Genomic DNA, 25,028 nt, shown 5'->3' with positions numbered 1-25,028 from the left:
AAGACACTGAATCCCTTATTTTTTGATAAAGATACCTTCACCTCCACCAACATTAAAAACTATGTGACAGAGTTGGCAGTTCTCCATGGAATAACACCCCAGGCGAGATCCCCTCTGAGCGCCCTGTTGAAGGGAGAGAACTTACATTTCACTAATTACACAAATCCTTCATTTGTGTAATTCCTTCAACACACTGGAATACTTAAAAGTGGCAAAACAAATATATACAATCATATAAAAAAAAATAACAAGAGCAGAGATACTATAATATAAAATAATAAGAATAATACACAAATATAAAGATCAAATATTCTGAACACACAAGCAAAAACTAAAACCTAACCTTTCTAATATCATCATACAAAATCTGTTCCTCTATTGAGTGACGGCAAGGCAAGTGAGCCCTCGCAATCTCCCCCCTCGCGTAAAGACGCACGCGTTCACGCACATGCTGTATACACACACACACACACAGTGGCACATTGCACATATAGGAGGCCCTTAAAGCCGGAGAGCTTCAATTAGCGCTCCTCCGTGGACGTTTTAAATTTTTCATCACATCGCACCCATGATTTTTTTTTTTTTCCCATGCATGCGCCTTTTTTGCGCATAGCGCCCGGCTGTTGCTGAGGTGCGTTTGAGCAGCTGAGCCATTCCGGGGATGAAGATTACCGCTCGGTGAATGGGAGTCACAAACACAGAGGCACTGCTACCTCTCCCCGACCCCGACAGGCACGCTCATCCCTCCATCGGGGAGATAAACAGACCCGGGACCGGAGCTGGTGTCTCTGCTCTGGGGGCCCGGCCGAGGCGAAGGAAGGATGGACGCGTTCTTTGTAGAGGTAAGCGACGGCGGATGCGCCTCATCTCTTTTAACGCCGTTTAACGTGACCGGCAGATTGCGCGAGAGACGGTCCACATTTGCGACGCGGCGCGGCCTGTGATGGAAGATGCTTTTTTACGGGTTTTGGTTTTATTCACGTTGGAGAGACTTTAAATAAATCACAGACCCGGTTTATGTTCATCACCGCAGATGAATTCATACGAGGCTGACACTCGGATTAAAGCAATCTGTGGGTCCTATCCACACCACGCTGTCGTTAAAAGACCATTATTCTTTTGCAAATGGAGTATCCATGGGTGTGCCGGTACATGCTTGCTTGCTGGAATTGGGGGTGAGGGTGGGGGTGTGTGGCGGTGGTGGAGGAGGGTGTCTGGTTATTTAAAAAGTGGGGGAAAGGAGGAGAGGGATGAGGCATACGTGTGTGAGTGGAATCGTAGACAAACACTAATTTGGTTTATCATAAATTTCATAATTCAGCCTATACACACATGTGTTTCCATTCAAATGTCCTTCTTACTTTATTGGTGTGTGCGGTTTAGGAGTTGGTACCAAATCCCTGGTGAGCAATGGCGTTCCAAGGAACAGGAAAATGGCATCTGATAACGCGTTATAACCACGAAACCGGTTCAGACAATCCAGCAAGAGCTAAATGCAAAAATCAGCATCTCTGCTCCATTCGCCACCACCAGCCTCTTTGTGATATATTGATCATAGCATCGATTAGCTGGCCACCACATCACCAAGCCTGCAGCCACAAATGGTACAGACCCCAAAAGCCGATATGTGAAACTTGAAAATGGGGTAACTTATTCAATTGCGATGTTCAAGCCTGTAGTTGTGAATGAGATGCATATTTGTTACTCATAAATAGTTCATGCTGCTGTTTTCTATCCCTCCATTTGTCCACTATATATTCGTTTAATCAGACAGAGGGAACAGCTGATCTCTCTCTTTGGCTTTCTCTCAAGCCAGGCAGAAAACATGATAGTTGGCCGACCAGCCAAGCATGAAATGTCAGGTGGCAGTGCACCATGGTATAATCCCCTCATATTGAAACTGGATTGGTTTATGCAAGTTGTAGTGACGCTGTGTGCTGTAAATACAAATAAAAATCCATCTTTATCTGGTTAGGGTATAGCTATTAAACTTGGAAACAGAACAAGACATTAGGTGTACGTTACAATTTACTAAGAAAGGACAAGAATATTAAATTATTGCAGTAAGATGTGTGATGAGTGTGATCCCAGCATATTTTTCTACCTTTATAAATGTAATAATCAAAATTACAGATTGCAATTTAGATTATTACTCCTTGGTACATGTTCTTTCCTAATAAATGTAAAATGTAAGTAACAGAACACAGAAATGTAAACGAAGACTTATATTGCAGGAAACTGCTTCAGTGGAGGGGGAACAGTCACTGGAGATGTGTGACCTATATTCAGCCGCTCCAAACGCATTTGTTCTGCTCAGAAGCTGCACCAGCTTTGCTTCTTTCTTTCTTCTTTCAGTCGCTTCCCTCTGATGCAGTCTTCCTCCCTGCAGCCACTCACTTGGTGCATCTCCATCTCAGTTAACCAAACCACTTTGATGTAGATCTGCCAGTGTCTCTCCTCCCTCTGGTATTATTTATTTCCTTGCCATTCTCCCTCTTATTTTTATTTCATGAGCGATTGTTGGATCTCTGTAGAATAAAAAGTGCCTTGGTATAATTTTCTGTTTTGATTTGATACAAAATAAATACATTGAATTGAACTGAACTGAAATTATGATTATTATTATTATTATTATTTGGTCTAAGGAAAACAAAACAAAAATCGAATTATTTAGTTTAAATGTAAAACACAGAAGTACAAAATGCTAATAATTCTAATTAATTAATAATTGTTTTGTTTTAAAAGAGTTTAAAAGTTAAAGACATAAAACCTTTTCACCTAATATATTGTCAAATGTAAAAATTCTTCAACTGAAAATTGTCCAAGATGCACAATAAATCTACAGAGTAAATAACATCAACTTAATTAAGAGGCTGTCGTACTAAATTCCAAAATTCTACGTGCCCGAACACTATCTCCCAGAATCCTTTGTGTCTTAGAAAAGAGAGGCTGTTTCCATGGTGCCCTGTTTCCATACGGTTGCCGTGGAGTTTGGTTGCTCGAGTGACAGTGGGGGTGGGGGCGTGCAACTGTAGTCTAATCCGAGATGAGAGAAAATGTGATAATTAGCAGGCTTCTTAAAACGGGCGTCTCAAAATACTGTGCACGCACGCACGCACACATGCATACACACAAACACACACGCATCTGGTTTACTTTGGCTAAATCATTCACGTGTTGGTTTTGGAATTCAGGACAGGTTAAAAGGTTTCCCGTCTAAAGCGTCAGATATTTCAGAGCAACGCCAAACTGGGTTTATGAGGCTCTTAAATCTCTTGATGCTCCAATATCTAAAGTGGCTCTGACTGTTTGTGTGCGTTTGTGGAGTGTGTATGTGTTTGGTATTTATTTTATTTATTTTATTTTGTAAGCGTAATCTCTTTCACTGCCCAGATGTGACTCACATAGATCAGGTGACACCCACACATAAACACATGTTGATGTCCTTCCAGCTGCTATAATCTGCTGAAAGCCTTGCCGGCCCAATTGTATTATCACCTTTAACGGAATATTACTGACACAGTTTAGGTCTCTGACACAAGCTTCACTCGAGGAGATGGATCAGAGAGGCGGCACAATAATGAAACAAGGCGACTGCACATGGTAGCCTCTTTGACAGCGTCCAACAGGACTTCCTCACCAAGTTCAGGGCAGACAAAGCTGATATTACCAACAGACTGTGCTCCACGAAGCAGAACAATTACACTTAAGAGATGAAAATGTTTGTGTTTGTTCATCTTCATTATTCTCCTATAAAGCTGACATCATTAGAGGGAACGCCGCATCTGTGCAGGTGGATTATCAAGGTCATTGAAACAAGCTTGGTGGCGCCGAAGATGTTTAAAACAATGCAGACTTGGGGCCAGAAGTGTCTTTCAGTAATCCTGCTAACAACCTGGCAGATTCCCTCAAACGCATAACCTCCTTGGATGAGGTAACAGATCAAATACTCTTCTGGCTGTACTCAGTCTGTGTGTCTGCATTCTAGGGGGCCCGAGTTTGGGTCAGAGAGAAGGAGCAGCTGGTTCCTGCCACGGTCAACTCCTGTGGAGATGGAACACTGGTTGTCACAACTGACTATGGAGAGGTACGTAACGTACACATCCACACATCCACACATCCACACCAATGGCTCATGTCATATAATGTCAGATCATATTTGCCTGTGGAGATATGGTTTATATGTGGATGAGACTGAAAGGATGATCAAACACAAAAGCACATGCTGGTTTGTTTTAGGATGCCAGGCGTCAGATGTCAGCCCTGATGTTTAACACCACACCGTGATGGAAATTGATATTTAAAACCTATTGAGTATGTAGGACAGCTAGGACAGGCACACGCTCCAGTTAGCAGCATTTGGAGGGAACTAATAATAGAAAGAGTTCTTTAGCCTGAATTCCAGAGTCTCAGTTCTGCCTTCACACCCATGGAGGGTCCGCATCTGCTTCCTCATTGTCACATGTACAATGAATTCGTGTTTCACGGCCTGAACATACTAATTAGTGCTCTAAAACCATCGGCCTTTGATGTGGCTGGTTCATTGTTCTTGTAAGAGGACACAGCAGGGACATACAGGCATTTCCAAAAATAGCGCTCTGGTTATAGGAACAGGCGTTCTCTATTCTCTGGATTATGAAAGTGCTCAACCTCCCCAGGCAGAATCCTGTTCTCCTTGCCCCCTCCCCCCTTTGCTTAAATGCTGTGCATAAATGTTAGCTCTGCGGGAGGTGGTGAATATTTGATAGAAAATCAGCAGGTTGGGAAGCTTTTCCCTGCTGTCCTAGGAGCTGGCCCTTGTTGGCGGTCCCAGGCTGGACTGTTTAAACTCTGCATTGTGGGCAAATAGCTCATAATCCAAGGTTTTCTCTTTCCTTTTTGTCTTTATATCTTACATACTGCACAGAGAACACAATTAGATTTGATCCGATCAGATGGAACTTTATTGAACCTGTGGTGAACTAGGTCAACGGGGAACTGGACACAACAATATACAGTAGTTGTAGTGGTAGGGATGAGGGCAGACTGTCAAAATACAAACAGATGAAAACATGAAACGGTACAACCGGTGCGAAACGAAAAGAGAAGAAAATGTAAGCACGCCCCAGTCAGTTAACGACAAAACCCTCGGAACCAATTGTAGTCGTAAATCGACGGCCCCCCTGCGCTTCCAGCGGATCCTTTTCTTTAAACTTAAATATAATCTGATCTGAGGAACTAGATCACAGTCCATTCCATAATTCTACTCTGTCCTGTGGAGGTCACCAACTTCTGACCCAAGACCAGTGAGGAGAGCTGCAGGTGTGTGTGTGTGTGTGTGTATGCACGCCCGCTCTCTGGTACTACATCTTGAGCTCTGCAGAATATGTAGGTCACTGTGCCCACAGGTCTCTCTCGCCATGCTCTATCTTCATCGCCCCCTCTCCTCACTCCGGCTGCTGATAATATGTGAAGTCAGACGAGCAGGCTTTCCTCCCCTGGCTCTCCTGAATCATGTAAAGCAGCTTCAGACATCAGAGGGTTTTAAAATAAAGCTGTGCCAGCCGCTCTATGCGAGTGTGAAATTGTATTCGCACTGAGATGCACAAGTGTCTTTAGCGAATGATAATGGGAAAGCAGTAATAGCTAGCAATCCCTTCACTGCAAGCATGCCCCCCTGCCAGTCTGAACAGACGTCCAACACATCTGTTTTAGCAATGCACATGCACATGCATGTGCACACAAACACACACACACACACTAACCTTTTATTGCAAAGGTTAGTATTGCATATATGATACAGGGGTGAGACATTAAGATAACAGATGAGACATTAAGCTTTGTATTCTCATCGTGGATTTTCATCGTGTTGCATCATAACGAGCCCTTTCATTGCAAAAAGTGGGCCGTGCAGCCAGGGTCTGAGGGATTAATAAATGAAGACTGGGAAATGTGAGAGAGAAAGAAATCAAAGAGAGAAATTACACCCTATTCTGCATCTGAATGCGATTGCATGCGTTGTCGTCCTCCAGGTGTTGTACTTGCAACAGGCGGAGGTTACCAGGGAGCGGGTGTCTGCCATGCACCAGTCCAGCATCGATGGGGTGGAGGATATGTCAGCGCTGGCTGAGCTGCACGAGGCTGCCATCATGCACAACCTGTACCAGCGCTACCAGAAGGATAACATATATGTAAGTGCTCCCAGATAGGCATGTTTGGATAGTGTGTGAGAGTGTGTGAGCATGTATGTGGCTAAAGATGTGTGTGCATGTCTTGATGTTCCCCCACTCCTCCTTTTCCAGTATTGTTTGGATGGAAAAAGCTTTTAGTGGGAAGCACAAATCATCTTAAGAAACATGTTCCCTCAGTGGAATAAGCAAAGACATCCTTTTAACGCGACAAGACCGGAATGAAAAGGTTTTTGCATGGTTGAAACGACTTACAAATTAATCCACTTCTTTAAATCTTTTTTTTGAAGATATATCCAATGTGTTTGCATGTTTGTGAAAAATAGTTTCAAATGCACAACCAAAGGAATGATGCAAATAAAAATTAGGAAGAGACCAAAAGCTAAAAAGTGATATTTACAGATCCTGAAATGGTCCTTTACTCTTTTCAGACTAACATTGGCAGCATCCTGGCAGCTGTGAACCCCTACAAGCAGATTCCGGGTCTCTATGACCTGGAGAGGGTGCATCTGTATTCCAAGCACCATTTAGGGGAGCTCCCTCCACACATCTTTGCCGTGGCTAACGAATGCTACCGTTGCATCTGGAAACGCCATGACAGTCAGTGCGTCCTCATCAGGTGAGTTTCAACCGTGGAGGAAGTTGTTTTGATGATGCCTCCCCCCCTCCCCCTCATCTTACTCTGTCTGTTAAGATATTAATCTATTATTAATTAACCATATGATATGTAAGTCCATCCCATGAATTTGGGTCGTCTTTGTGTGTCTACTCCAGTGGCGAATCCGGTGCTGGGAAGACGGAAAGTACTAAACTGTTGCTTCAGTTCCTGTCTGTGATGAGCCAGAATTCAGCCGGGACGTCTCCATCCGAGAAAAGTACGAGAGTGGAGGAGGCCATCGTTCAGAGCAGGTACAGCTGAGGCGCATGAATAAGAAGCGTTTTTGAAGTCAGACTGCATATGGTGACTGTACTCTGTGTTGGATTTTCCCTGCAGTCCCATAATGGAGGCATTTGGTAACGCTAAGACTGTTTATAACAACAACTCCAGTCGGTTTGGGAAGTTCATCCAGCTTCACTTCTCTGAATGCGGCAACATCCAGGGAGGCTGTGTCATTGACTGTATCCTTATATTTTTAAATATGAAATAATTAATTGATGCATTTTTTTTTGTATGGATTTATTATTGTGTTATTATTTGAGATGCCTCTGTGGAGTAAATTAACGATGCACACGAGTTTGTTTCCTTTACTCTCCACATTTCAGATTTACTGGAGAAGGTAACCAAGTCGACCAGCCTGGACGTGTCCATTTAAAAGTCGGGAGTATATTGTCTGTTTGCGTTGGGAATCATAAAATTATGTTAAGTTATGTTTATTATATTTTTTTGCAGAACCGAGTGGTACGACAAAACCCCGGAGAACGAAACTACCACATCTTCTATGCTCTGCTGGCTGGAGCGAACAAGAATCATAAGAGTGAGGACAAACAGAAAGCTATATCAGTCATGCTTTTTTCTTTGTCATCTCACTGTCATGTGTTTCCTCTACTAGGCCTTTACTTCCTGGAAGACCATCCTGAATCTTTCCACTACCTCAGCCAATCAGGATGCCTGAAAGACAAGAGCCTGAATGACAAAGAACTGTTTAACAGTGTTATGGTCTGTCACTGCATCCATCTTGTTCCATTTCTATATCATTTTCAAGCTTATAACATATTATTTCATCCTGCAAACTGCATTATATAAGAAACAACAGCTATAAACTGGAGTACAATTACAGTGGATGCCTGCACTAGGACAATTATTGCTTATCAATAATAAAATCATTGCACCTCAGGCATAGCAAACTCTGATGGCGTTGCTTGACGTTGATATGCTTCCTGCCAAATTAAATATCATTGCCCAACTCCCGGTTTTGTCCAATGCTTTTCTCCGTGCAGGAGGCACTGAAGGTGTTGGAGTTCACAGAGGAGGAGATCAGAGACATGTTTAAGCTGCTGTCGGGAGTCTTGCAGCTGGGAAACATTGAGTTCATGACCGCTGGAGGCGCCCAGATCACCACCAATCAGGGTCAGTTCAACGCAGCGTGACGTAGGAAAGGTTATTCTCGATGAAGATATTACCGGAGTGTCTTTGTCCATCTCTCAGTTGTCATTAATGCCAGTGAACTTCTGGGCCTGGATCCCTTCCAGCTGTCTGAAGTCCTCACTCAGCGTTCCATAATCCTCAGAGGGGAGGAAATCTGCTCCCCCCTCACCATAGAGCAGGTAGCACAGACATCTATTCCCCCCTTCTGGCCTGACCCCTCCATCACATCCACCCTAACGCTTTCTCCGGTTCCCCTCTCATTGTTACAGGCTGTGGATTGCAGAGACTCTGTTGCCATGGCTTTGTATTCCCAGTGTTTTTCCTGGATCATCCTCAAGATCAATCAGAAGATAAAAGGGAAGGAAAATTTCAAATCCATCGGCATCCTTGACATTTTTGGCTTTGAGAACTTTGAGGTGCTTGTTTCTCTCGACTGTGTTTTTTTGAGTGTCAGTTGGTCAATCTGTGTGTGAGACTGTCTTTGCTTCCAGGTGAATCGGTTTGAGCAATTTAACATTAACTACGCCAACGAGAAACTTCAGGAGTACTTCAACAAGCACATTTTCTCCCTGGAGCAGCTCGAGTACAACAGGTACACCCTCAAAACCAGCATTAGCTATTTTTTAAAAAACTCAGTAATACAACTAATTTAGAATGGCAGGCTGAAATGATGGAGCTGGTGGACCTCAGAATGCAGAGACAGAGGCAAGAAATAAAAAAGTTCAAACAACTTTACTGAAGATACACAGAGATATACTGAAAGATATCCCAATATGTATGTGAGCACATGCCTAGCAGTGGCCACAGAACAAAAATGATTTAAAATAGTGCCCATCAGTTTTCCATCTCTAACATTGAGATTTACTCCCCATAGGGAAGGAGTCCAGTGGGACGCCATAGACTGGATGGATAATGCCGAGTGTCTGGACCTCATAGAGAAAGTAAGAAACTGGTATAACAAACTCAATAGCTTCTGTTCATCCGATGTAAGCCGAGGTGTGTGGGACTCTTGGTTCAGATGCTCTCTGTGCAACATTACTGGGCTGCAGTTTCAGGGAGCGGTTCTGATTTCATACAGTTGATGCAGTAACATGATTTCCACCCCCCTTATCGTTCTTAGAAACTGGGTTTGTTGGCGCTCGTGAATGAAGAGAGTCGATTCCCCAAAGGAACTGACTTCACTCTGCTGGAGAAGTTGCACAGCAGACACTCCGTGAGTTATTACACAAACAAACTTAATGCATCATCAGCACAAATATGTGCCAAAGCATCACATAATGATGTATTTTTGGGGGGGCTATTTTCTATGTCTGCAGACAAACCCTTACTATGTCAAGCCCAGGCTTGCTGAGTATCAGTTCGGCATCAAACACTATGCTGGGGAGGTGAGTTATAAGGAACTGAATCCCATCATGTCAGCATTTAGTGTCTTCGGGGAGACTCAGTGTGACCCTGTTCGTCTCGGTTAGGTCCTGTATGACGTTAGAGGGATCCTTGAGAAGAACAGAGACACCTTCAGAGACGACATCCTGAATATGCTCAAGGACAGCAAGTAGGACACGCAGATGCACAAAACAAATAGCTTCACGGAGCTGTGATGAAAAGTGTTGACGTTGTTGCCCCTCAGACTGGACTTCATCTACGACTTGTTTGAAAAGGTCGGCAGCAGGAACAGTGAGGAGAAGATGGGAACGGCCAGACGTAAACCTACTGTCAGCTCCCAGTTCAGGGTGAGTAATGCAAGCAGCTTAAGATCTGTAACGTCAGTTCAGACTGGAGATTCAAGAAATGAGATTCAAGCATTTGCAAAGTTCCAGCTTGCACTGTTCTGACATTTCTGCCAGCCGACAGTGAACTGTGTCTGACTTGACCACATGAAATCATGTCCCTGACGTCGATATCAAATCATTAAACATGCTTCAACAAGTTGGTCGGACTTTAATGGGCTATATAAACACACTGCCATTTGAAAGGACTGTAAATAGGAATCCTTTCTCTGCTCCCTCAGGACTCCCTCCATGCTCTCATGGCAACGCTGAGTGTATCGAATCCTTTCTTCATTCGCTGCATTAAGCCCAACATTGAAAAGGTCGGTTTCTTTCCTGCACCTCTTATTGAAAGAATTCCAGCATGTTGTTTAACACGCTGAAAATGCCTGATCCAAGTATTGCCCCAAACCTTAGATAGTGTGCTTTTTGGATCAATTCATCCCTCTCCTATCATTTTACGCATAGAATCCAAACGTGTTTGACCCAGAGATCGTCCAGAACCAGTTGAGGTATTCTGGGATGCTGGAGACCGTGAAGATCCGTCGAGCTGGATTCCCCGTCCGCAGAACGTTCAAAGATTTCTTTTCTCGGTAAGCTTCTCTGCATGGTTCTGAACTTTATTCCTTTTGAGAGGTTATTGCTAAGATCTCTCATTTGTTGTCCCCCCATATTTTGCTGTACTTGTTTTCTGTCAGATATAAGATTATCGTGAAAGAGAAAGTTCCAAATGCAGCAGCAGATGATAAGAAGAGGAGTACGGACCTTCTTTACAAATACGACAAGACCAAGAGAGATTGGCAGCTGGGCAAGACCAAGGTGAGATTTATTCGCATTTTGTCTGTGATCCAAAGTATTTTTTAATCTACTACTGAAGTACAGAGTTGAGGTACTTGTATTTTAAATATTTTCCGGTAAACATTTGCCTTTGTGCTGCAGGTGTTCATGAAAGAATGTCTGGAGCAGCGCCTGGAGAAAGACAGGGATGAAGTCCGACGCCAAGCTGCCATGATAATTCGAGGCCATCTACTCACTTTCTCTGCCAAGTAAGAAATGAACAAAGGAAACAATGTCTAAAACCGATATATTTGTCAGGTCTTATTGACTGTTGATCTGTTCTTCCGACAGGAAACACTTCAAGCGTGTTTGTGCCGGTATTCTCACCATCCAGAAATACCTCAGGAAGCACCTCCATCACAGACGGTTCGTTAGGAAACGTAAGGCGGTGCTCGTGCTGCAGAGACACAGGCGAGGCCAGGTGGCCCGCGCCCAAGTTCGAAAACTCAGAGACGAGAAGAAGAAGAGGGAGAAAGAGGAGGAGGAGAAGCTATTGGGCGATGGGCATCAGGAGGAAGCGAGTGATGAGGCAAAGGTTAAATATTTAGATTTTTAGAATCCATTTAAATTAAAACATTCTTTTCCTTTTGAGGTTGAGAAGCAAATCACCTTTCGAGCCAATGTCATGCTTCATCTGTCCCTTCCGTCTCCCCCCTCCCGCCCAGGATGACGCCCAGCAGATGGAGGAGATTTTGCAGTTGGAGCGAGAAATCGAACGTTTGCAGAAGAAGAGAGAGGACGAGGTGTCCCAGCTGTGTGAGTCCTCCAAGCAGGAGCTGCAGCTGCGCCGCGATGCCGAACTCAAACGGATGAAGAAGGTGGCGTCCCGCAAAGCCACAGAGCTCATCGACCTCCTTAACTTTGCCGGAGTGGATCCTTCACAAGGAGCGGCCTCAGAGACATTTGCCGCAGAGCAGAAAGCTGCGAGACCTCCCAGTGCCCCGAGGAGTGCGTCCAAAGAAGATGAGGTGGATGAAGGGTTTCACGCTGAGGAGGAATGCATCCCTCTGCCTGACTTCCCTCCTCCTGCGGAGACGGATGCTCCTCTGGATCAGGACATATTTGTTCACCTCCCTCCCCCGCCTCCTGCTTTTGCAGAGGGAACAGTTCCTCCTCCGTCTCCCCTGCCCACAGACGGTGTGACTGGGATTCCTCCCCCTCCTCCTCTACCTCCATTTGGGGATGTCTCCACCATCTCTCCACCTCTTCCGGGAGAGGGGCAGAAGAAAGATGGAGCCAAAGCAGAGTCAGAGAGAAAGGTCAGCATGGTGGACAGTCTGGTGGACGGGGAGGAGCCAATCTACAGCATGCCCGCGGACACAGAGTCGGATTACGATCAGGAAGAGGAGGAGGGGTCCCTCACTGCCGGAGACGACAGCTCGGTATCGGGGAGCAACCGCGGGAGCGCTACGGTGACGGATGAGGAGCACCCGAGGAAGTCAACCTGCACCAACGCTAGCATGGAGTCCTACAGAGGCAGCTCCGACTCTGTGAGGACACACACTCACACGCATCCTCGCACGCGTGCACGCAGATACGTATGAGCAGCACTGCACCGTGACCGATTTTTTTTACATTTAACTCAGTTCTGTTGAAAATCGGATGACGACGATCCGTATGGCGAGCTCATTCATTCAACGATCCTTTGCTGTTGCAGTACGCAGACAGCGACGACGAACACGATGGCATGATGGACACCGATGAAGAAGTGACTAATGGGAGAGTGACCTTGCTCAATGGGAACGGACCACCCTATTTCCACGGCTACCTCTACATGAAAGGTATATATTGTGTGTTTGTGTGTTGCTGATTAATTGTTAGGTAATGTTTGGGGGGGGGAAATGTGACTTTAAAATAGTTCTGGTCATTTCATGTGCTTTATTTTCTGTTCCTGCAGCTGGTCTGATGATCCCGTGGAGGAGGCGTTGGTGTGTGTTGAAAGATGAAACCTTCATGTGGTTCCGGTCCAAACAAGAGTCGCTCAAGTCCGGATGGCTCTACAAGAAGGGAGGAGGCCTCTCCACCCTCTCGCGCAGGTTGTTGTAGTTGTCACTGGGCGTGACAGTAATTACTAACGGCCTGACTGTTATAAAGACGCTTGTGTAAGACACGATGTGAGCGTTCGCTTGCTTTCATCGATAACCCTCGTGTCTCTCTGTTTGAATAAACCCTCTGAACCCTCTGCGGCGCTTGAAGACAGCAGAATCCCTCCAAAGCTGGAGCTCATCAACTTGATGCTTTGCTTGGTTTCATTCTATCATGAACAGAAACAAGCTCGTCCAGGCATGAAAAAAAAACAAGACAAAAAGTAAAATAAAAAAAATCTACATATCATGCAAAGAAATAACATTTAAGATTATCTATGTATTTTTGTAGTGTATTTAAACAAGGTGACCAATGTTGGATGAGACAAATACTGACAACTGAATGAGCTCTGTCTGAAGTGGCGCACGAATTTACAGGATACACATATGTTAGAACTGTTCAAAGAAAACGGCGCTCTCAACACACATTGTTTATGAACTCGCATAAACTTTTATAATGTTGGACTGTCTTGTTCTTCCGTGTCAGAAATTGGAAGATGCGCTGGTTTGTGCTGAGAGACAGCAAACTGATGTACTACGACAACGACAGTGAAGAGAAGCTGAAGGGAACGATCGACATCCGAGCGGCCAAGTGAGATCTGTAGCCCATTCATGCACGCATGACTCCCTCTTTGGCATTCCCACCGTCTGGACCGGACCTGCCTGTCTCAGACGCTTCCTGCATCTTTGCAGGGAGATCGTGGATAATCACGAAAAGGAGAACGCCCTGAACATTGTGACAGACGAGAGGACCTATCAGGTTTTTGCCGAGTCACCAGAGGATGCCAGGTGAGGTGGATGGAACCAGACTGATATTTGCACCTGTGTAGATGTCATATGTTCTTCTAACGTTTGCCTCCCTGCGCAGCGGCTGGTTTAACGTGCTCAGGAAGGTTCGCGTGTGCACCCCTGAGCAGCTGCTGGACATGTCCCATGAACAGGCCAACCCAAAGAACGCAGTGGTAAGAGGGAACTTGTATGTGTTGCTGCACCTGAATGATGCAGCAATAATTATTAACCCTTTAAATTGTTCTTCCCTGCCCCTTTGTGTCCTCTTTCAGGGAACTCTAGACGTGGGGCTGATCGACTCCGTTTGTGCTTCCGACAACCCTGATCGGTTAGTTGAATGAACCGCAAAATAAAAGAGAAGAGAAGCTGGTTCCTGTTAAATGTGTCTTTTTTTTTTTATGCTTTTGTAGAAAAGTCAATCCATCCATGTAGTTTTGTGTCAATAAACCATGATGCAATGTGACTATAACCTCATTTTTTATTTTACTTTGAAAAGCCATCCGTGTTTATTTTACTAAGATAACCCTCAATTATCTGAAGATGAGCGTTTTTCCTTTTGTCCTCTACAGGCCCAACTCCTTCGTCATCATTACAGCCAACCGTGTGATCCACTGCAACAGCGACACGCCGGAGGAGATGCATCACTGGATTAGCCTTCTGCAGAAACCCAAAGGAGATGCCAGGATAGACGGACAGGAATTCCTCGTCAGAGGTGGGAATAGAAAAGATTGTATTCCTGTTTAAGGATTTTCTGAATATTACAGGATGCAAATGTAAACCTTTGAGTTTAGACACGGCATTACGCTACATTCTTCCATGTGTTTCTCCCCCTGCCTCCTCATCTCTCAGGCTGGCTCCAAAAGGAGATGAAGACAAACAATAAGAGCACCTCCCTGAAGCTGAAGAAGCGCTGGTTCGTCTTGACCCACAACTCCCTGGATTACTACAAGAGCTCAGAGCGAAACTCCTCCAAGATGGGAACCCTGGTCCTCAACTCCCTCTGCGCCATCATTCAGCCGGACGAGCGGGTGCACAGGGAGACAGGTGAGGAAAGAGAAGTGGGCAATTATGACAGATTTTTGCAACCATTTTCACAGTTAGACACAAGAAAGTATTAGCTGATGTCCAATATAAATAGTTTATCTCCCCTTGGCGGTAATACTTCATTTCTATTCAATACTATAATAAATGTTTCCTCAGGGTATTGGAACATCATCGTTTACGGGCGGAAGCATTCCTACCGCCTCTATACCAAGATGCTTAATGAGGCCATACGGTGGACGGCTGCCGTCCAGGGAGTCATAGACAGCAAGACTCCCATAGAAACGCCAACGCTGCAGCTCATCAGAGATATCAAGGTGAGACGCACAACGACGAACACACACAAAGGCGTTGGGCTTTACAAAGTCGCTCCAGAATCTCATCTGTTCTCTCCCGTCCCCTCAGGAGAACAGTGTGAACCCGGACATCGTGGAGCAAATGTACAGGAGGAATCCTATCCTCAGATACACCCAGCATCCTCTGCACGCTCCCCTCCTGCCACTCCCTTACGGAGAGGTCACCAGCTGTGAGTGAAAGGTCAACTCGGCCTTAAAACTGACTACTTCTCTGTTTTTGTCTCACTCTTTCCTTTTCTTTTATCCTTGTCTGTGCGCAGCACAAAGGCAGCAGGGCTATGCCAGTCTGCAGGACGAGGCAGTGCGAGTTTTCAACTCACTGCAGGAGATGGAGACTCTGGCAGACACGGTGCCCATCATCCAGGGCATCCTGCAGACCTGCCAGGACCTGCGTCCTCTCAGGGACGAGGTACCTTCTTAAATCTCGTCATGGATAATAAAAAAAGAGGATAAATAGAATTAATATTTCATAGAGAAACAGCGATTTGGTTATTGAGTTTTAAAGAAATTGATTGATCTGCTGATTGCTTGGGTTTCTGACATGTTTTTGCTGATAAATGTTTTTCAGGTGTACTGTCAGGTGATCAAGCAGACCAATCATGTGTCTCAGCCAAACAGCCCAGCCAATCGGGCTCACTGGCATCTGCTGACCTGCATGAGCTGCACCTTTCTACCCAGCCGGGCCATCCTCAGATACCTCCGCTTCCACCTCAAGAGGTCTGTTTGTTTAGGCTTCACTTTTCCTTCACACGCTGCATGATTCTTGATGTGCGTAACAGATGTGAAATGTGATCTGATTCAGAGTGCGTGAAAGATTTCCTGGCACAGATATCGAACGATACGCCACTTTCATCGGAGAATCCCTGAAGCAGACCAAGACTCGTGAATTTGTTCCCTCTCAAGAGGAGATCGCCGCCCTGTTGGTGAGACAGGAGATGAGCACAACGGTTTATTGCCATGGAGGAGGCTCCTGCAAGATCTCCATCAATTCACACACCACAGCCGGCGAGGTAGAGGACACATCTTCCTCTATAATGTTGGAACGGCAGGCTGTTAAAAGCTGATCCATGTTTTTGTGTCACTCCTGCAGGTTGTGGAGAAGCTAATCAGAGGTTTGGCCATGGAGGACAGCAAGAATCTGTTTTCTCTGTTTGAACACAACACCGTTACTGACCGAGCGCTGGAGAGCAGAGTGATTGTGGCCGATGTTCTGGCCAAGTTTGAAAGGTAACTCCGTTTTTAATTGGTCTAAATACGTTATAACAGTAACGGCTCTGTTTTGATCTGTTTGGTAATTCATTCTGGGCCTGCTATATTTGTTTCCAGACTGGCAGGCAGTGAAGAAGAGGAAGAGGAAGGTGAATGGAAACTTTACTTCAAGCTCTACTGCTTCTTGGATGTGGAGAGCATGCCAAAAGAAGGAGTGGAGTTTGCCTTTATGTTTGAGCAGGTGAGCTTTCCTGCTTTGGTTTGCCTCATCTTCAAAATCTCCCAATAAAACCGAACCTGCTTCTTTGTCTCTCGCTCTCAGGCCCACGAATCGCTGATAAGCGGTCATTTCCCAGCCTCAGAGGAGACCTTGCAGCATTTAGCCGCTTTACGGCTTCAATATCTCCATGGTGACGGCGCAGGTCGGGCCGGCTGGAGCCTGGGAAGCGTTTATCCAACTGGACGTCTACGTAATCGTATCCTCCACTCCACCAAACAAGGAGTGGGCGCAGGAGGTGGAGCTGGAGGAGCTGGTGGAGGAGGACCAGGAGATGGAAAGGGCTTGGTTGGGGGACAGGGAGGTGTCCCGGTCGGGCCAGAGAAACGAAAGACGCCGAGCTTTCTGGATGGCACCCTGAGGAGAAGCTTCAAGACTGGGTCACTGAAGAAGCAGAAAGTCAGTGGTGGAACTGGTTTTAGCTGATATGATATGATATCTGGTCAGCCAAGTCCTTCTAGCCTTGATTGACTGATGACCTGTGTTGTCGCAGGTGGAGGAGGAGCAGATGTTGGAGATGTGGGTGAAGGAGGAGACGTCAGCCACAAGAACCAGCGTTCTGGAAAAGTGGACCCGGCTGCAGGGAATGCCGCAGCATCAGGCCATGCTCAAATACATGAGCATCGTCAAGGAATGGCCCGGATACGGATCCACTCTGTTTGACGTGGAGGCATGTAAAAAAAGGAAACAAAAAATTAAAATAAATGATGGATGTCAGAGATCTGCTCAAATACCTACTGAAAAACATATTTTCTCCCCGGTAGTGTAAAGAAGGCGGGTTCCCTCACGACCTGTGGTTGAGTGTGAGCGCTGATAACACATCTGTGTACAAACGGGGTGACCCGAAGCCACTGGAGACCTTCCAGTACGAACACATCACCTTCTTTGGCGCCTCACAGCTCTGCACCTACAAGATCATCGTGGACGAGAGGGAGATGTTCTTTGAGACGCCGCTGGTGAGGGCTTTTATTTCTTTTCTCAGAGTTTTTCTTCCTGTTTATGTTTAGCTGCAGCTAAAGATTATAGTGCATGCACAGTCCGATAAAGGCATGGTTTGTTTTGTTTCTCTGCCCTTAGGTTGGGGAGATCACCAAAATAATGAGGGCCTATATTAACATGGTGGTAAAGAAACGCTGCAGTATCATGTCAGTAAGCAGCGTGACGAGTTCCTGGGTCAGGTGATTACAACCCTCCAGGTCAGCCCCCCCCCCCCCCCGCGGTTCAACCAGTGGTAGCAGATACCCCAGCAGTGGTCGCTTGGTCTTCGTGGAGGCAGTCGCACCACACAGCTAAATCTCATGGTTGAATCAAAGGGTGGTGGGGAAAAGAAAGATACAGGAAGCCACATGGACACTCCATCGGCCTGGCATCGGGATTACAGAAATATGGATCAAAAGAAGGAACGACCTGCAAATGTGTACATCCCTTTCAAATGCATAACACCCCCCCCCCCCCCCCAGCTTTAGTCCTGCATGTAGATGTTCAAGCGCACTCCAAACTTCTCTCCGCTCTCCTTTCCGGATGAAACTCAACAACAAGCACAACTCAGCCGCCAAGTCGCGGTCCGTCCCAGGCCGAGGCAAACGACCCCCCCGCAGCGCACTGCCAGATAGGAGAAAGGCACATTTCCCAGTTAAATCTCTTTCTTCCTCACTCTCTCTCTTTCTCTTAATTCTTCCTCCATCTTTGTTTGGTATTGCATTCTTCCTCTGACTCTCTTTCTGTCTGTCTGTCTGTTGTTGTTTGGTCTGTCTTTTATCTGTAGCATCAGCTGCTATCACATCTCTTTATGACTGAGAGAAATGACTCGATGTGGATTCTTCATCAGGGCTAACAGGGCAGGGAGGTTAAATCCTCTCACTCGTCAGTGCCACCATGTGGCCACTAGAATATCATACAGCTTCAAATATCTATGAACAATATGAAAAAGGTGTTTTTGGTACGAAAGAGTGAAGGTTGACTTCACAGAGAACGTCTCTATAAGGAGGACGCTATAAACCAGAATAGGAGACATTACCCGATAATGTCCACATACTGTATAACACACATTATCTACTGTATATTCACATACAGATGAATTCAATATGTATTGTATAAGACAGAAGAAGTATTATGTGGTCACTGCACTGTACAGATGTCGCACTGAATGCAATGGAGTGAAATACATGCAGGTAAATGGTGCTGAATAAGATGCATCATTCACTGGCTGTGCCATTAATGTGACTCACAGAGAAATAAGCATTAACTCTTAAGCTGTAATGAGACTGGCTGCGGGGCTCAGCAGCGTTCGTTGGAGCCATAAATACTGCAAATCTCATTCTGCTCATGCTTTTGTCACTTTTTGTTGTTGTTTGTTTGCTAGGCTCGGTGACTTAAAGAATAATGCATAAGAGCACCAGTTTGTCTGTGTTTCCAAAGTCTTTATGAAAATGTGAAAATGATTATTGTATGCCACCCCACACTATCTTAACCACCATGAAGTACTGTGTCTGGAATGTTGCTGTGTGTGTGTGTGTGTGTGTGTACGAGTGTATTTATGGCGTGACCCAAAAATCTGGAAAAGAAAAGGGAGAGGAGAAAATACGGGTGAAGTTTACTGAGTGTATTCCTTGGAAATATGACGTATTTACGTGACTAACCTTTGCAAAGAATACTTTTTTGATCGTGAGTTAAAGGGAAAACCATGGGATCGGGAGGGAGGGTTGTGGGTTATTTAATTATTCTTGAACTGTGTATTGCAAAGTGTGTTTTTGGAGGATAACGTTTATATAGAAGGTGATTTTTCAGTCCCAGTGTGAGAGGAGCAGATGGGACACTGCGAGGGTATGAGCTAATGATGAATGATGGAACGCCATCACTGCTTTGTGTGTTCATGGACTGAAAGTTAAGTCACTGTTCCGGCAATATCACTTTACTGCGCGACACCGCAGGTCGATGATATCCTTCATGCCTCTCTATATCTTAAAGCAAATACTTTCTAATTTCACAGCATGTTCGATATTTATTTAATTTAACTCAAGTCTGCAAACCAGTTTTAAATCAATAATTTCCACAGAATTTCACCTGAAAATGGTTCTAATATTGGGCGGCTCCTGAAGTAGGAGTCTGCATTATCGGTTTCCAAGGGCAACTTCATCACAAAGGGTCCTGTTATCAGCCGCAGGCGGCCGGACTGGGGCCCCTCCTTCTCTTATGTTAGGCTTATTATCATCATCACGTAGTATATATTGTGCTTGTTGAAAAAAAAGAAGAAAAAAGAGAGAGAGATATGTGTTTGCTGTTCTTTTTATTTGTAACTGGCTTTACAAAATGATGCTTTAATAAATTATTGGAACTATTGTCCTCTGTTATGTTGTCTAGTTGTGAATTTATTGTGACACACCGAAGCCTAAAAACAATGATGGAAATATAATGTGATTAACAGTTAAAATTCTATTTTTACATGTTTGAAATTAAACCCATTAAATAATTGTATGTCTACATAAGGTTTTCAGTAGTAAAAGCCTTGGGCGTAAGAAGTATTGTGATGCTTTTACCTGTTTACCTTTACCTGTTGCGTCAAGAAAGAAATACGCAGAGACGCAGGCATGCGCTTCCCCGCCTCTGCCCACGGTGCGTGACGAGCGTGCGTCATGATTCGGCGTTTAGTTCCTTCTCGGCAAGTTCTTCCAGTGAGTTTCGCATTTCCTCTTCTAGTGCTCGCAGGTTCCAGCCGAGAAACAACTCATGGATAATCTGCGTCTCCTCGGTCGAGCCATGAATCCGCGGATTTCTGTCGCTGCTCTCCTGCTCGGATTCGGTTTGGCCACGGTTTTGGCTCAGACTCCCGCACCTGGCGTAGGTAAGAGCGCAAAGCAGCGACTTCTCCGTGGTGACTGAAGAATTCAAGGCAGCTCGAGGTCACCAAAAAAAAAAAGTAGAAAGTCACCAGATGTCGTGACTTTACATTGGATCTTCTCAGTTTGGGACCAAAGCTAGAGCTCAGGTGTCTTAGAATAAAAAGGATGGATGACGCAAAGCAAAGGCAATCTTGTTTTGACCTTGTTGATCGACAAATTGCATATTTACCTTTGTGTTGTGTGTTTTGGTGTCATTTATTGTAAAAAAAACAACAACAATTCAACAGTTTATGAGACTAAAACAAAACCAAGTAATGAATGCTGGTAACACTGGGTCCCTGTGTGGGCCCTCCTGTCGAGTCTCAGCTCACCTGTTGTTTCAGGTGGAGATGGCATAAGCAAACACGTAAACATACAGACCACCCAAAAAGGAGGCCTTGTTTTCTTATGCTGTTGTTCTACAGATTAGTAGCTACGTGGACACAGAGTGGTCGACCTGAGTAAATCACTGGACTGATCTGAAGGCTTGTTTGCTGGCTGTGTTTCCATAGAAAATTCCCCAGGAGGATCGGCACCGGAACACACACACGTCCCCACCCTCCTTTTTCATACAATCTACTGTGTTATTCTTTGACTGCTTCACCCAAACTTAAATTTCTCTCTCAGCTTGTGAGGCGAAAAATGGGACCAGCTGTGAGGAATGTCTGGGGAACGTCTCGGTAAGAAGCGACAGAAACATTCTTTGTCTGCCGGGTTGATCTTGATCTGGTTTTCACCGTGTGTTTGTGTGGAAGCGCCTCCAGTGACTCCTCCTGTCTGCAAACCGGTTTGACTGGTTTGAGGAGTCACAGCTATGTCTGCTATTCCCATCCCCCTTCTCCGTTTTCTGCTTTTTCTCTCTCTCCCTGTGTGTGTGTGTGTGTGTGTTTCCAGTGTCTTCTGGATTCATTGTCTGTTCAGACAAAAGAGGTCATCACGTGTTTTGGTGTCTTTACAGTGCTTGTGGTGTATCCCAACTAAGTCCTGTGTAACATATCCAGTGAAGACCATCCTTCCACCCCACTCACTCTGCCCACTGAATGATGCTCGCTGGGGGAAATGCTGGAGTAAGACAATATATGCACGGGTTTATTCATAGCTTTATACCGCATTTGTGTGTAGAAACGGAAATAAAAGCTTCCGAGAGGTTAGAATTTAAACCAAATACAAATCCATCACACCCTCACTTCAAACATGAGTTTGTTTCCTCATTTATTTTGGCCTAAGGCATTTGAATTTCAGGGTTTTTTTCTTCTCATTTACGATATATAAAAAAGTCATTGAGATAAATAATTTTAAGCAGGTTTTGTTTTCTATTTCAGAGACGGTTGTGGGTTCCTGTCGAACTTTATCATCACTGCTTAATCCCTTGTATAGAATCATAAACTAGACAATAGAGTCGAAAAACTTTTACTGAGGATTTTCTTATTTTTTTTCCTCTGTCTGCAGTTAATTTCCAGATATTGATCATTACCTTCGCCGTGATCGGTGGAATTCTCATCATCGCCTTCCTAATCTGCTTGTTCTGTTGCTGCAAGTGTGAGAACTTTGGGTAAGTGTGCAGCGAGCTGGGATGGACACACATCCCTCGCAGCAATAAAGTGCACGTTTGGGTCATTTTAGTGAAACTCAGTCTCAGATTAATATCATCTTTATGGCAGCCATATTTACAGTACTTTCATAATGAACTTTGAAAATAGCTCAAACATGACTTTCTATGCTTTTAGCGACTGCTTAGTGTATATATGAAATTTGGAAGAAATAAGAGACTTTTAATCTCAAATACTTGCATTTCTTTAAAGTGTATTTGAACCTGTGACTAAATCCAACATCATATGTCAGTTGAGAAATTGAAAGCTGAAAGTTGTCTACTTGGATCACAGGGTTTGTATTTAATTTGCATCACGAGTTTTGGGAGTTGCATCCCAATCCTCCTCCCCTTCCAGCCCTTTCTAAACGTGCTTAAACATTGATATTGGAGGTTTGTGAAAGTCATGTTTGTTTAAAAAAAAAGTTCCTGCAGAATTTCCTTTTTATATTCTGTAATATTTTGAGAACTCTGAGTTCTTTTGATTCCATGCCTTAACGGCTAGGCCCAGCGGAGGCGTGCACTCTGTTGGGTGCACGCGTAAGAATGTGCTCGTCACAGTTAAGGCCAGCGTAACAAGTCATTGTAGGATGACTGCAGTACGCCTGTCACGTGTCATGAAAGAGGTTTGTCACATTTGTCCTGAAGTGGCAACAAGATGGTGTCGGGATCATCTGATCCTGATGAGATAATCTGATCCTGATGACATAACCTGGCTGCAGTGCATTCTGTACATTTCAGACTAGCTCCGGTGGGGTTGCTTTCCTGCACCTTAAGCACGTACCGTACTGTCATTGTATTCATGTTGGGTTTTAACCGTCTTTTCAGTGGCCAAAGATTTGAGGCCAAGATGCAGAAGCAGGCTGATAAAACGAGAACCAGGCAGCAAGACAGGTGAGCAGGAATGTTCTCCTTGTGTTAGAGATTAAAACCAGAAACTCTTCTGTCCAGAAAAGCATCTCGTCACATTTGTAATTTGTAATTTTTGTATGTTTTCACCAGCCTTGATGTTTTTTATGTAGTCCTTTAAATGTTTAACTCTCCGCTGTTCTTCAGGGTTTACGCTGCTGTTTTAATGTATTTAATGTGTTTAACGTGTTTTAATATTAATCTGAACTAGTGTGACTACATAACTCTGAATCACTTCTCATGGCATATGATTAATACCAAGTTATGCTAGAATGTTAATAATGCTCATTAGATTCCCAAGTATGACGGATATGACATATTAAAATAGATACAAATGAGAGATAATGTTTGGCCTAACCCAAATTTTAAATAACCCAAACAAAAATCTTAGACACCCCCCAGGGCCAGTTAATATCCCTTAAATTCCCCTTTTCCTGGATAAAAGGTGAAACAAAATATTTTCTCTCTGTAAGAAGAATGAAAGCTGTTCAAGCCACTAAACATCCACTCGAGGAGACGTCACATTTAGCAGCTGCATTAAGTGCTGGTTTGATGAACACATGTTATCCGTCATTCATCATGCATTGTCTCTTTCTATGTTTACTGGTTTTCAATTTGCGTGACTCACCAGCAGCCCACATTGTATTGTGGGTCGTGAGCGACGTCAGTTTCAAAAGCACCACAAACAAAAGATAGATACATGCGTCAAACTGTTCTGGTGCCAAACTGGTTTGTGACCAAATATATGAGCTTTGGGAATGTTTGAGACGAACATATTATCAGTTCTAAAGAGAATGTTTTGCTCTTACAGGAAAGCAGCGATGAAAGTGAAACATGAGGAAATCAGGAAGAAATTTGGTGAGCTTCATCGTTTTTTCTTCCCTTGGACCCCCCCCCCCCCCCCTCATTTACCCATTCAGAGAATGTGGGAATGAATTTCATTATTGAATTTCATGATTTTAAGTTTTAAGGGAGTCGAGCTATTTCTCCTATGGTGGCATTTTCATTCATTCACATTGACCTTCTTTTCTCATGAAACAATGAACAGGCAAGACAAGCCCTTGATCTAAATGAATAATTTCTTAAACTAAATAAAGAATAATTGCAAGAAAATCAAGGTGAGAAATAAATGGTTATTGAAATGATGAATTATTATTGTTCAGGGGAAATGGTGGGGATGTACCGGTAAGCTATAAAATATTTTTGCTTGACTTTACTGACTGTTTTATGTCTTTCCAGGGCTAACTGGGCCAAATCCGTACTCCAAATTCTCATAAGGGGATCTGTGAACATCAAAACGCTTCTGTTTTTCACCGGATTCTGACCTTTTGAACGAAATCAGAAATCTGTCCTGTGGTTGTGAAAGTAGACTCAACCTCGCATGACTGTAACCCAGACGACCTTGGAAAAATGAAAGCGTTTTGTATAGACAGTCGGCCAATGACTGCCTATACAATGTTCAATGTGATGACTCTATGACGACGGCTTGAAATGAAAGCGAGAATAGATGTATATAAAAGCAGTGTTTTTCAAGTGCTTTCCCCATCCTGTGGTTTCTGCCTTATCAGTCTAACGATATGTTTTGTATAAGATGAAGTACATATTTATGTAAGCAGTCCAGTGTGGTTATATTATTTTATTCCAGAAACCCGAATGCCTCTTCAAACTTCTAGATTAAAGTTTTGTTTCTTTGAGTTGATGATGTGGCAATAATACACAAAAAATTAAGTCCTTTTTTAGTTGGTGTGATTTTCTTTTTATATCAAATTGGCTCATTACTGTTCCTAAATGTTACTTGTAGAAAAAGATGTTATTGCAGGTTAATGGGTTTTGAAAATGTGTTAATTAAAATAAAGTATTTAGTCTTGCACTGTGAATTTATGTGGAAATCATTAACTTTATTTGAATGTTAGCCATGTTTCGAATTTGTATGTATATCCCATTAAACAATACTAATAAAAGTCTGGAATGGAATAGAATGCTGCCATTTGTGTTTTGCTTCATTTAGGCTTGAATTAAATTTTTGACATTTTTATTTTCC

At 44.1% G+C, this 25,028-nt stretch overlaps 2 protein-coding genes across 2 annotated transcripts; both read left to right on the top strand.

The window, feature by feature from the left end:
• Positions 1-821: 821 nt before the first annotated feature.
• Positions 822-17,794, top strand: myo10l1 (myosin X, like 1). The gene is made up of 43 exons (XM_068751704.1): positions 822-842; positions 3,989-4,087; positions 6,012-6,170; positions 6,599-6,786; positions 6,942-7,076; positions 7,162-7,286; positions 7,431-7,444; positions 7,558-7,642; positions 7,718-7,824; positions 8,106-8,235; positions 8,314-8,432; positions 8,523-8,669; positions 8,745-8,845; positions 9,128-9,194; positions 9,374-9,466; positions 9,570-9,638; positions 9,723-9,805; positions 9,881-9,983; positions 10,262-10,342; positions 10,488-10,612; positions 10,718-10,838; positions 10,959-11,065; positions 11,148-11,391; positions 11,522-12,346; positions 12,514-12,637; positions 12,754-12,895; positions 13,428-13,532; positions 13,634-13,729; positions 13,809-13,902; positions 14,002-14,057; positions 14,299-14,441; positions 14,579-14,773; positions 14,930-15,087; positions 15,176-15,296; positions 15,387-15,535; positions 15,695-15,843; positions 15,929-16,136; positions 16,217-16,353; positions 16,453-16,576; positions 16,658-17,011; positions 17,106-17,282; positions 17,377-17,568; positions 17,690-17,794. Exons 1-43 carry the CDS (start codon positions 822-824, stop codon positions 17,792-17,794), a joined length of 6,177 nt encoding a protein of 2,058 aa, XP_068607805.1.
• Positions 17,795-20,277: 2,483 nt separating this feature from the next.
• pttg1ipa (PTTG1 interacting protein a) lies at positions 20,278-24,953 on the top strand. Its single transcript, XM_068751950.1, has 7 exons — positions 20,278-20,453; positions 21,118-21,170; positions 21,449-21,557; positions 21,940-22,042; positions 22,907-22,972; positions 23,799-23,845; positions 24,227-24,953. Exons 1-7 carry the CDS (start codon positions 20,339-20,341, stop codon positions 24,262-24,264), a joined length of 531 nt encoding a protein of 176 aa, XP_068608051.1. The 5' UTR covers positions 20,278-20,338; the 3' UTR covers positions 24,265-24,953.
• The last annotated feature ends 75 nt before the right edge of the window (positions 24,954-25,028 follow it).

This window comes from Brachionichthys hirsutus, chromosome 18 (genome assembly GCF_040956055.1).
Source record: "Brachionichthys hirsutus isolate HB-005 chromosome 18, CSIRO-AGI_Bhir_v1, whole genome shotgun sequence".
Taxonomy (NCBI): Eukaryota; Metazoa; Chordata; class Actinopteri; order Lophiiformes; family Brachionichthyidae; genus Brachionichthys; species Brachionichthys hirsutus.
This window is presented reverse-complemented; position numbering and strand designations above follow the sequence as displayed.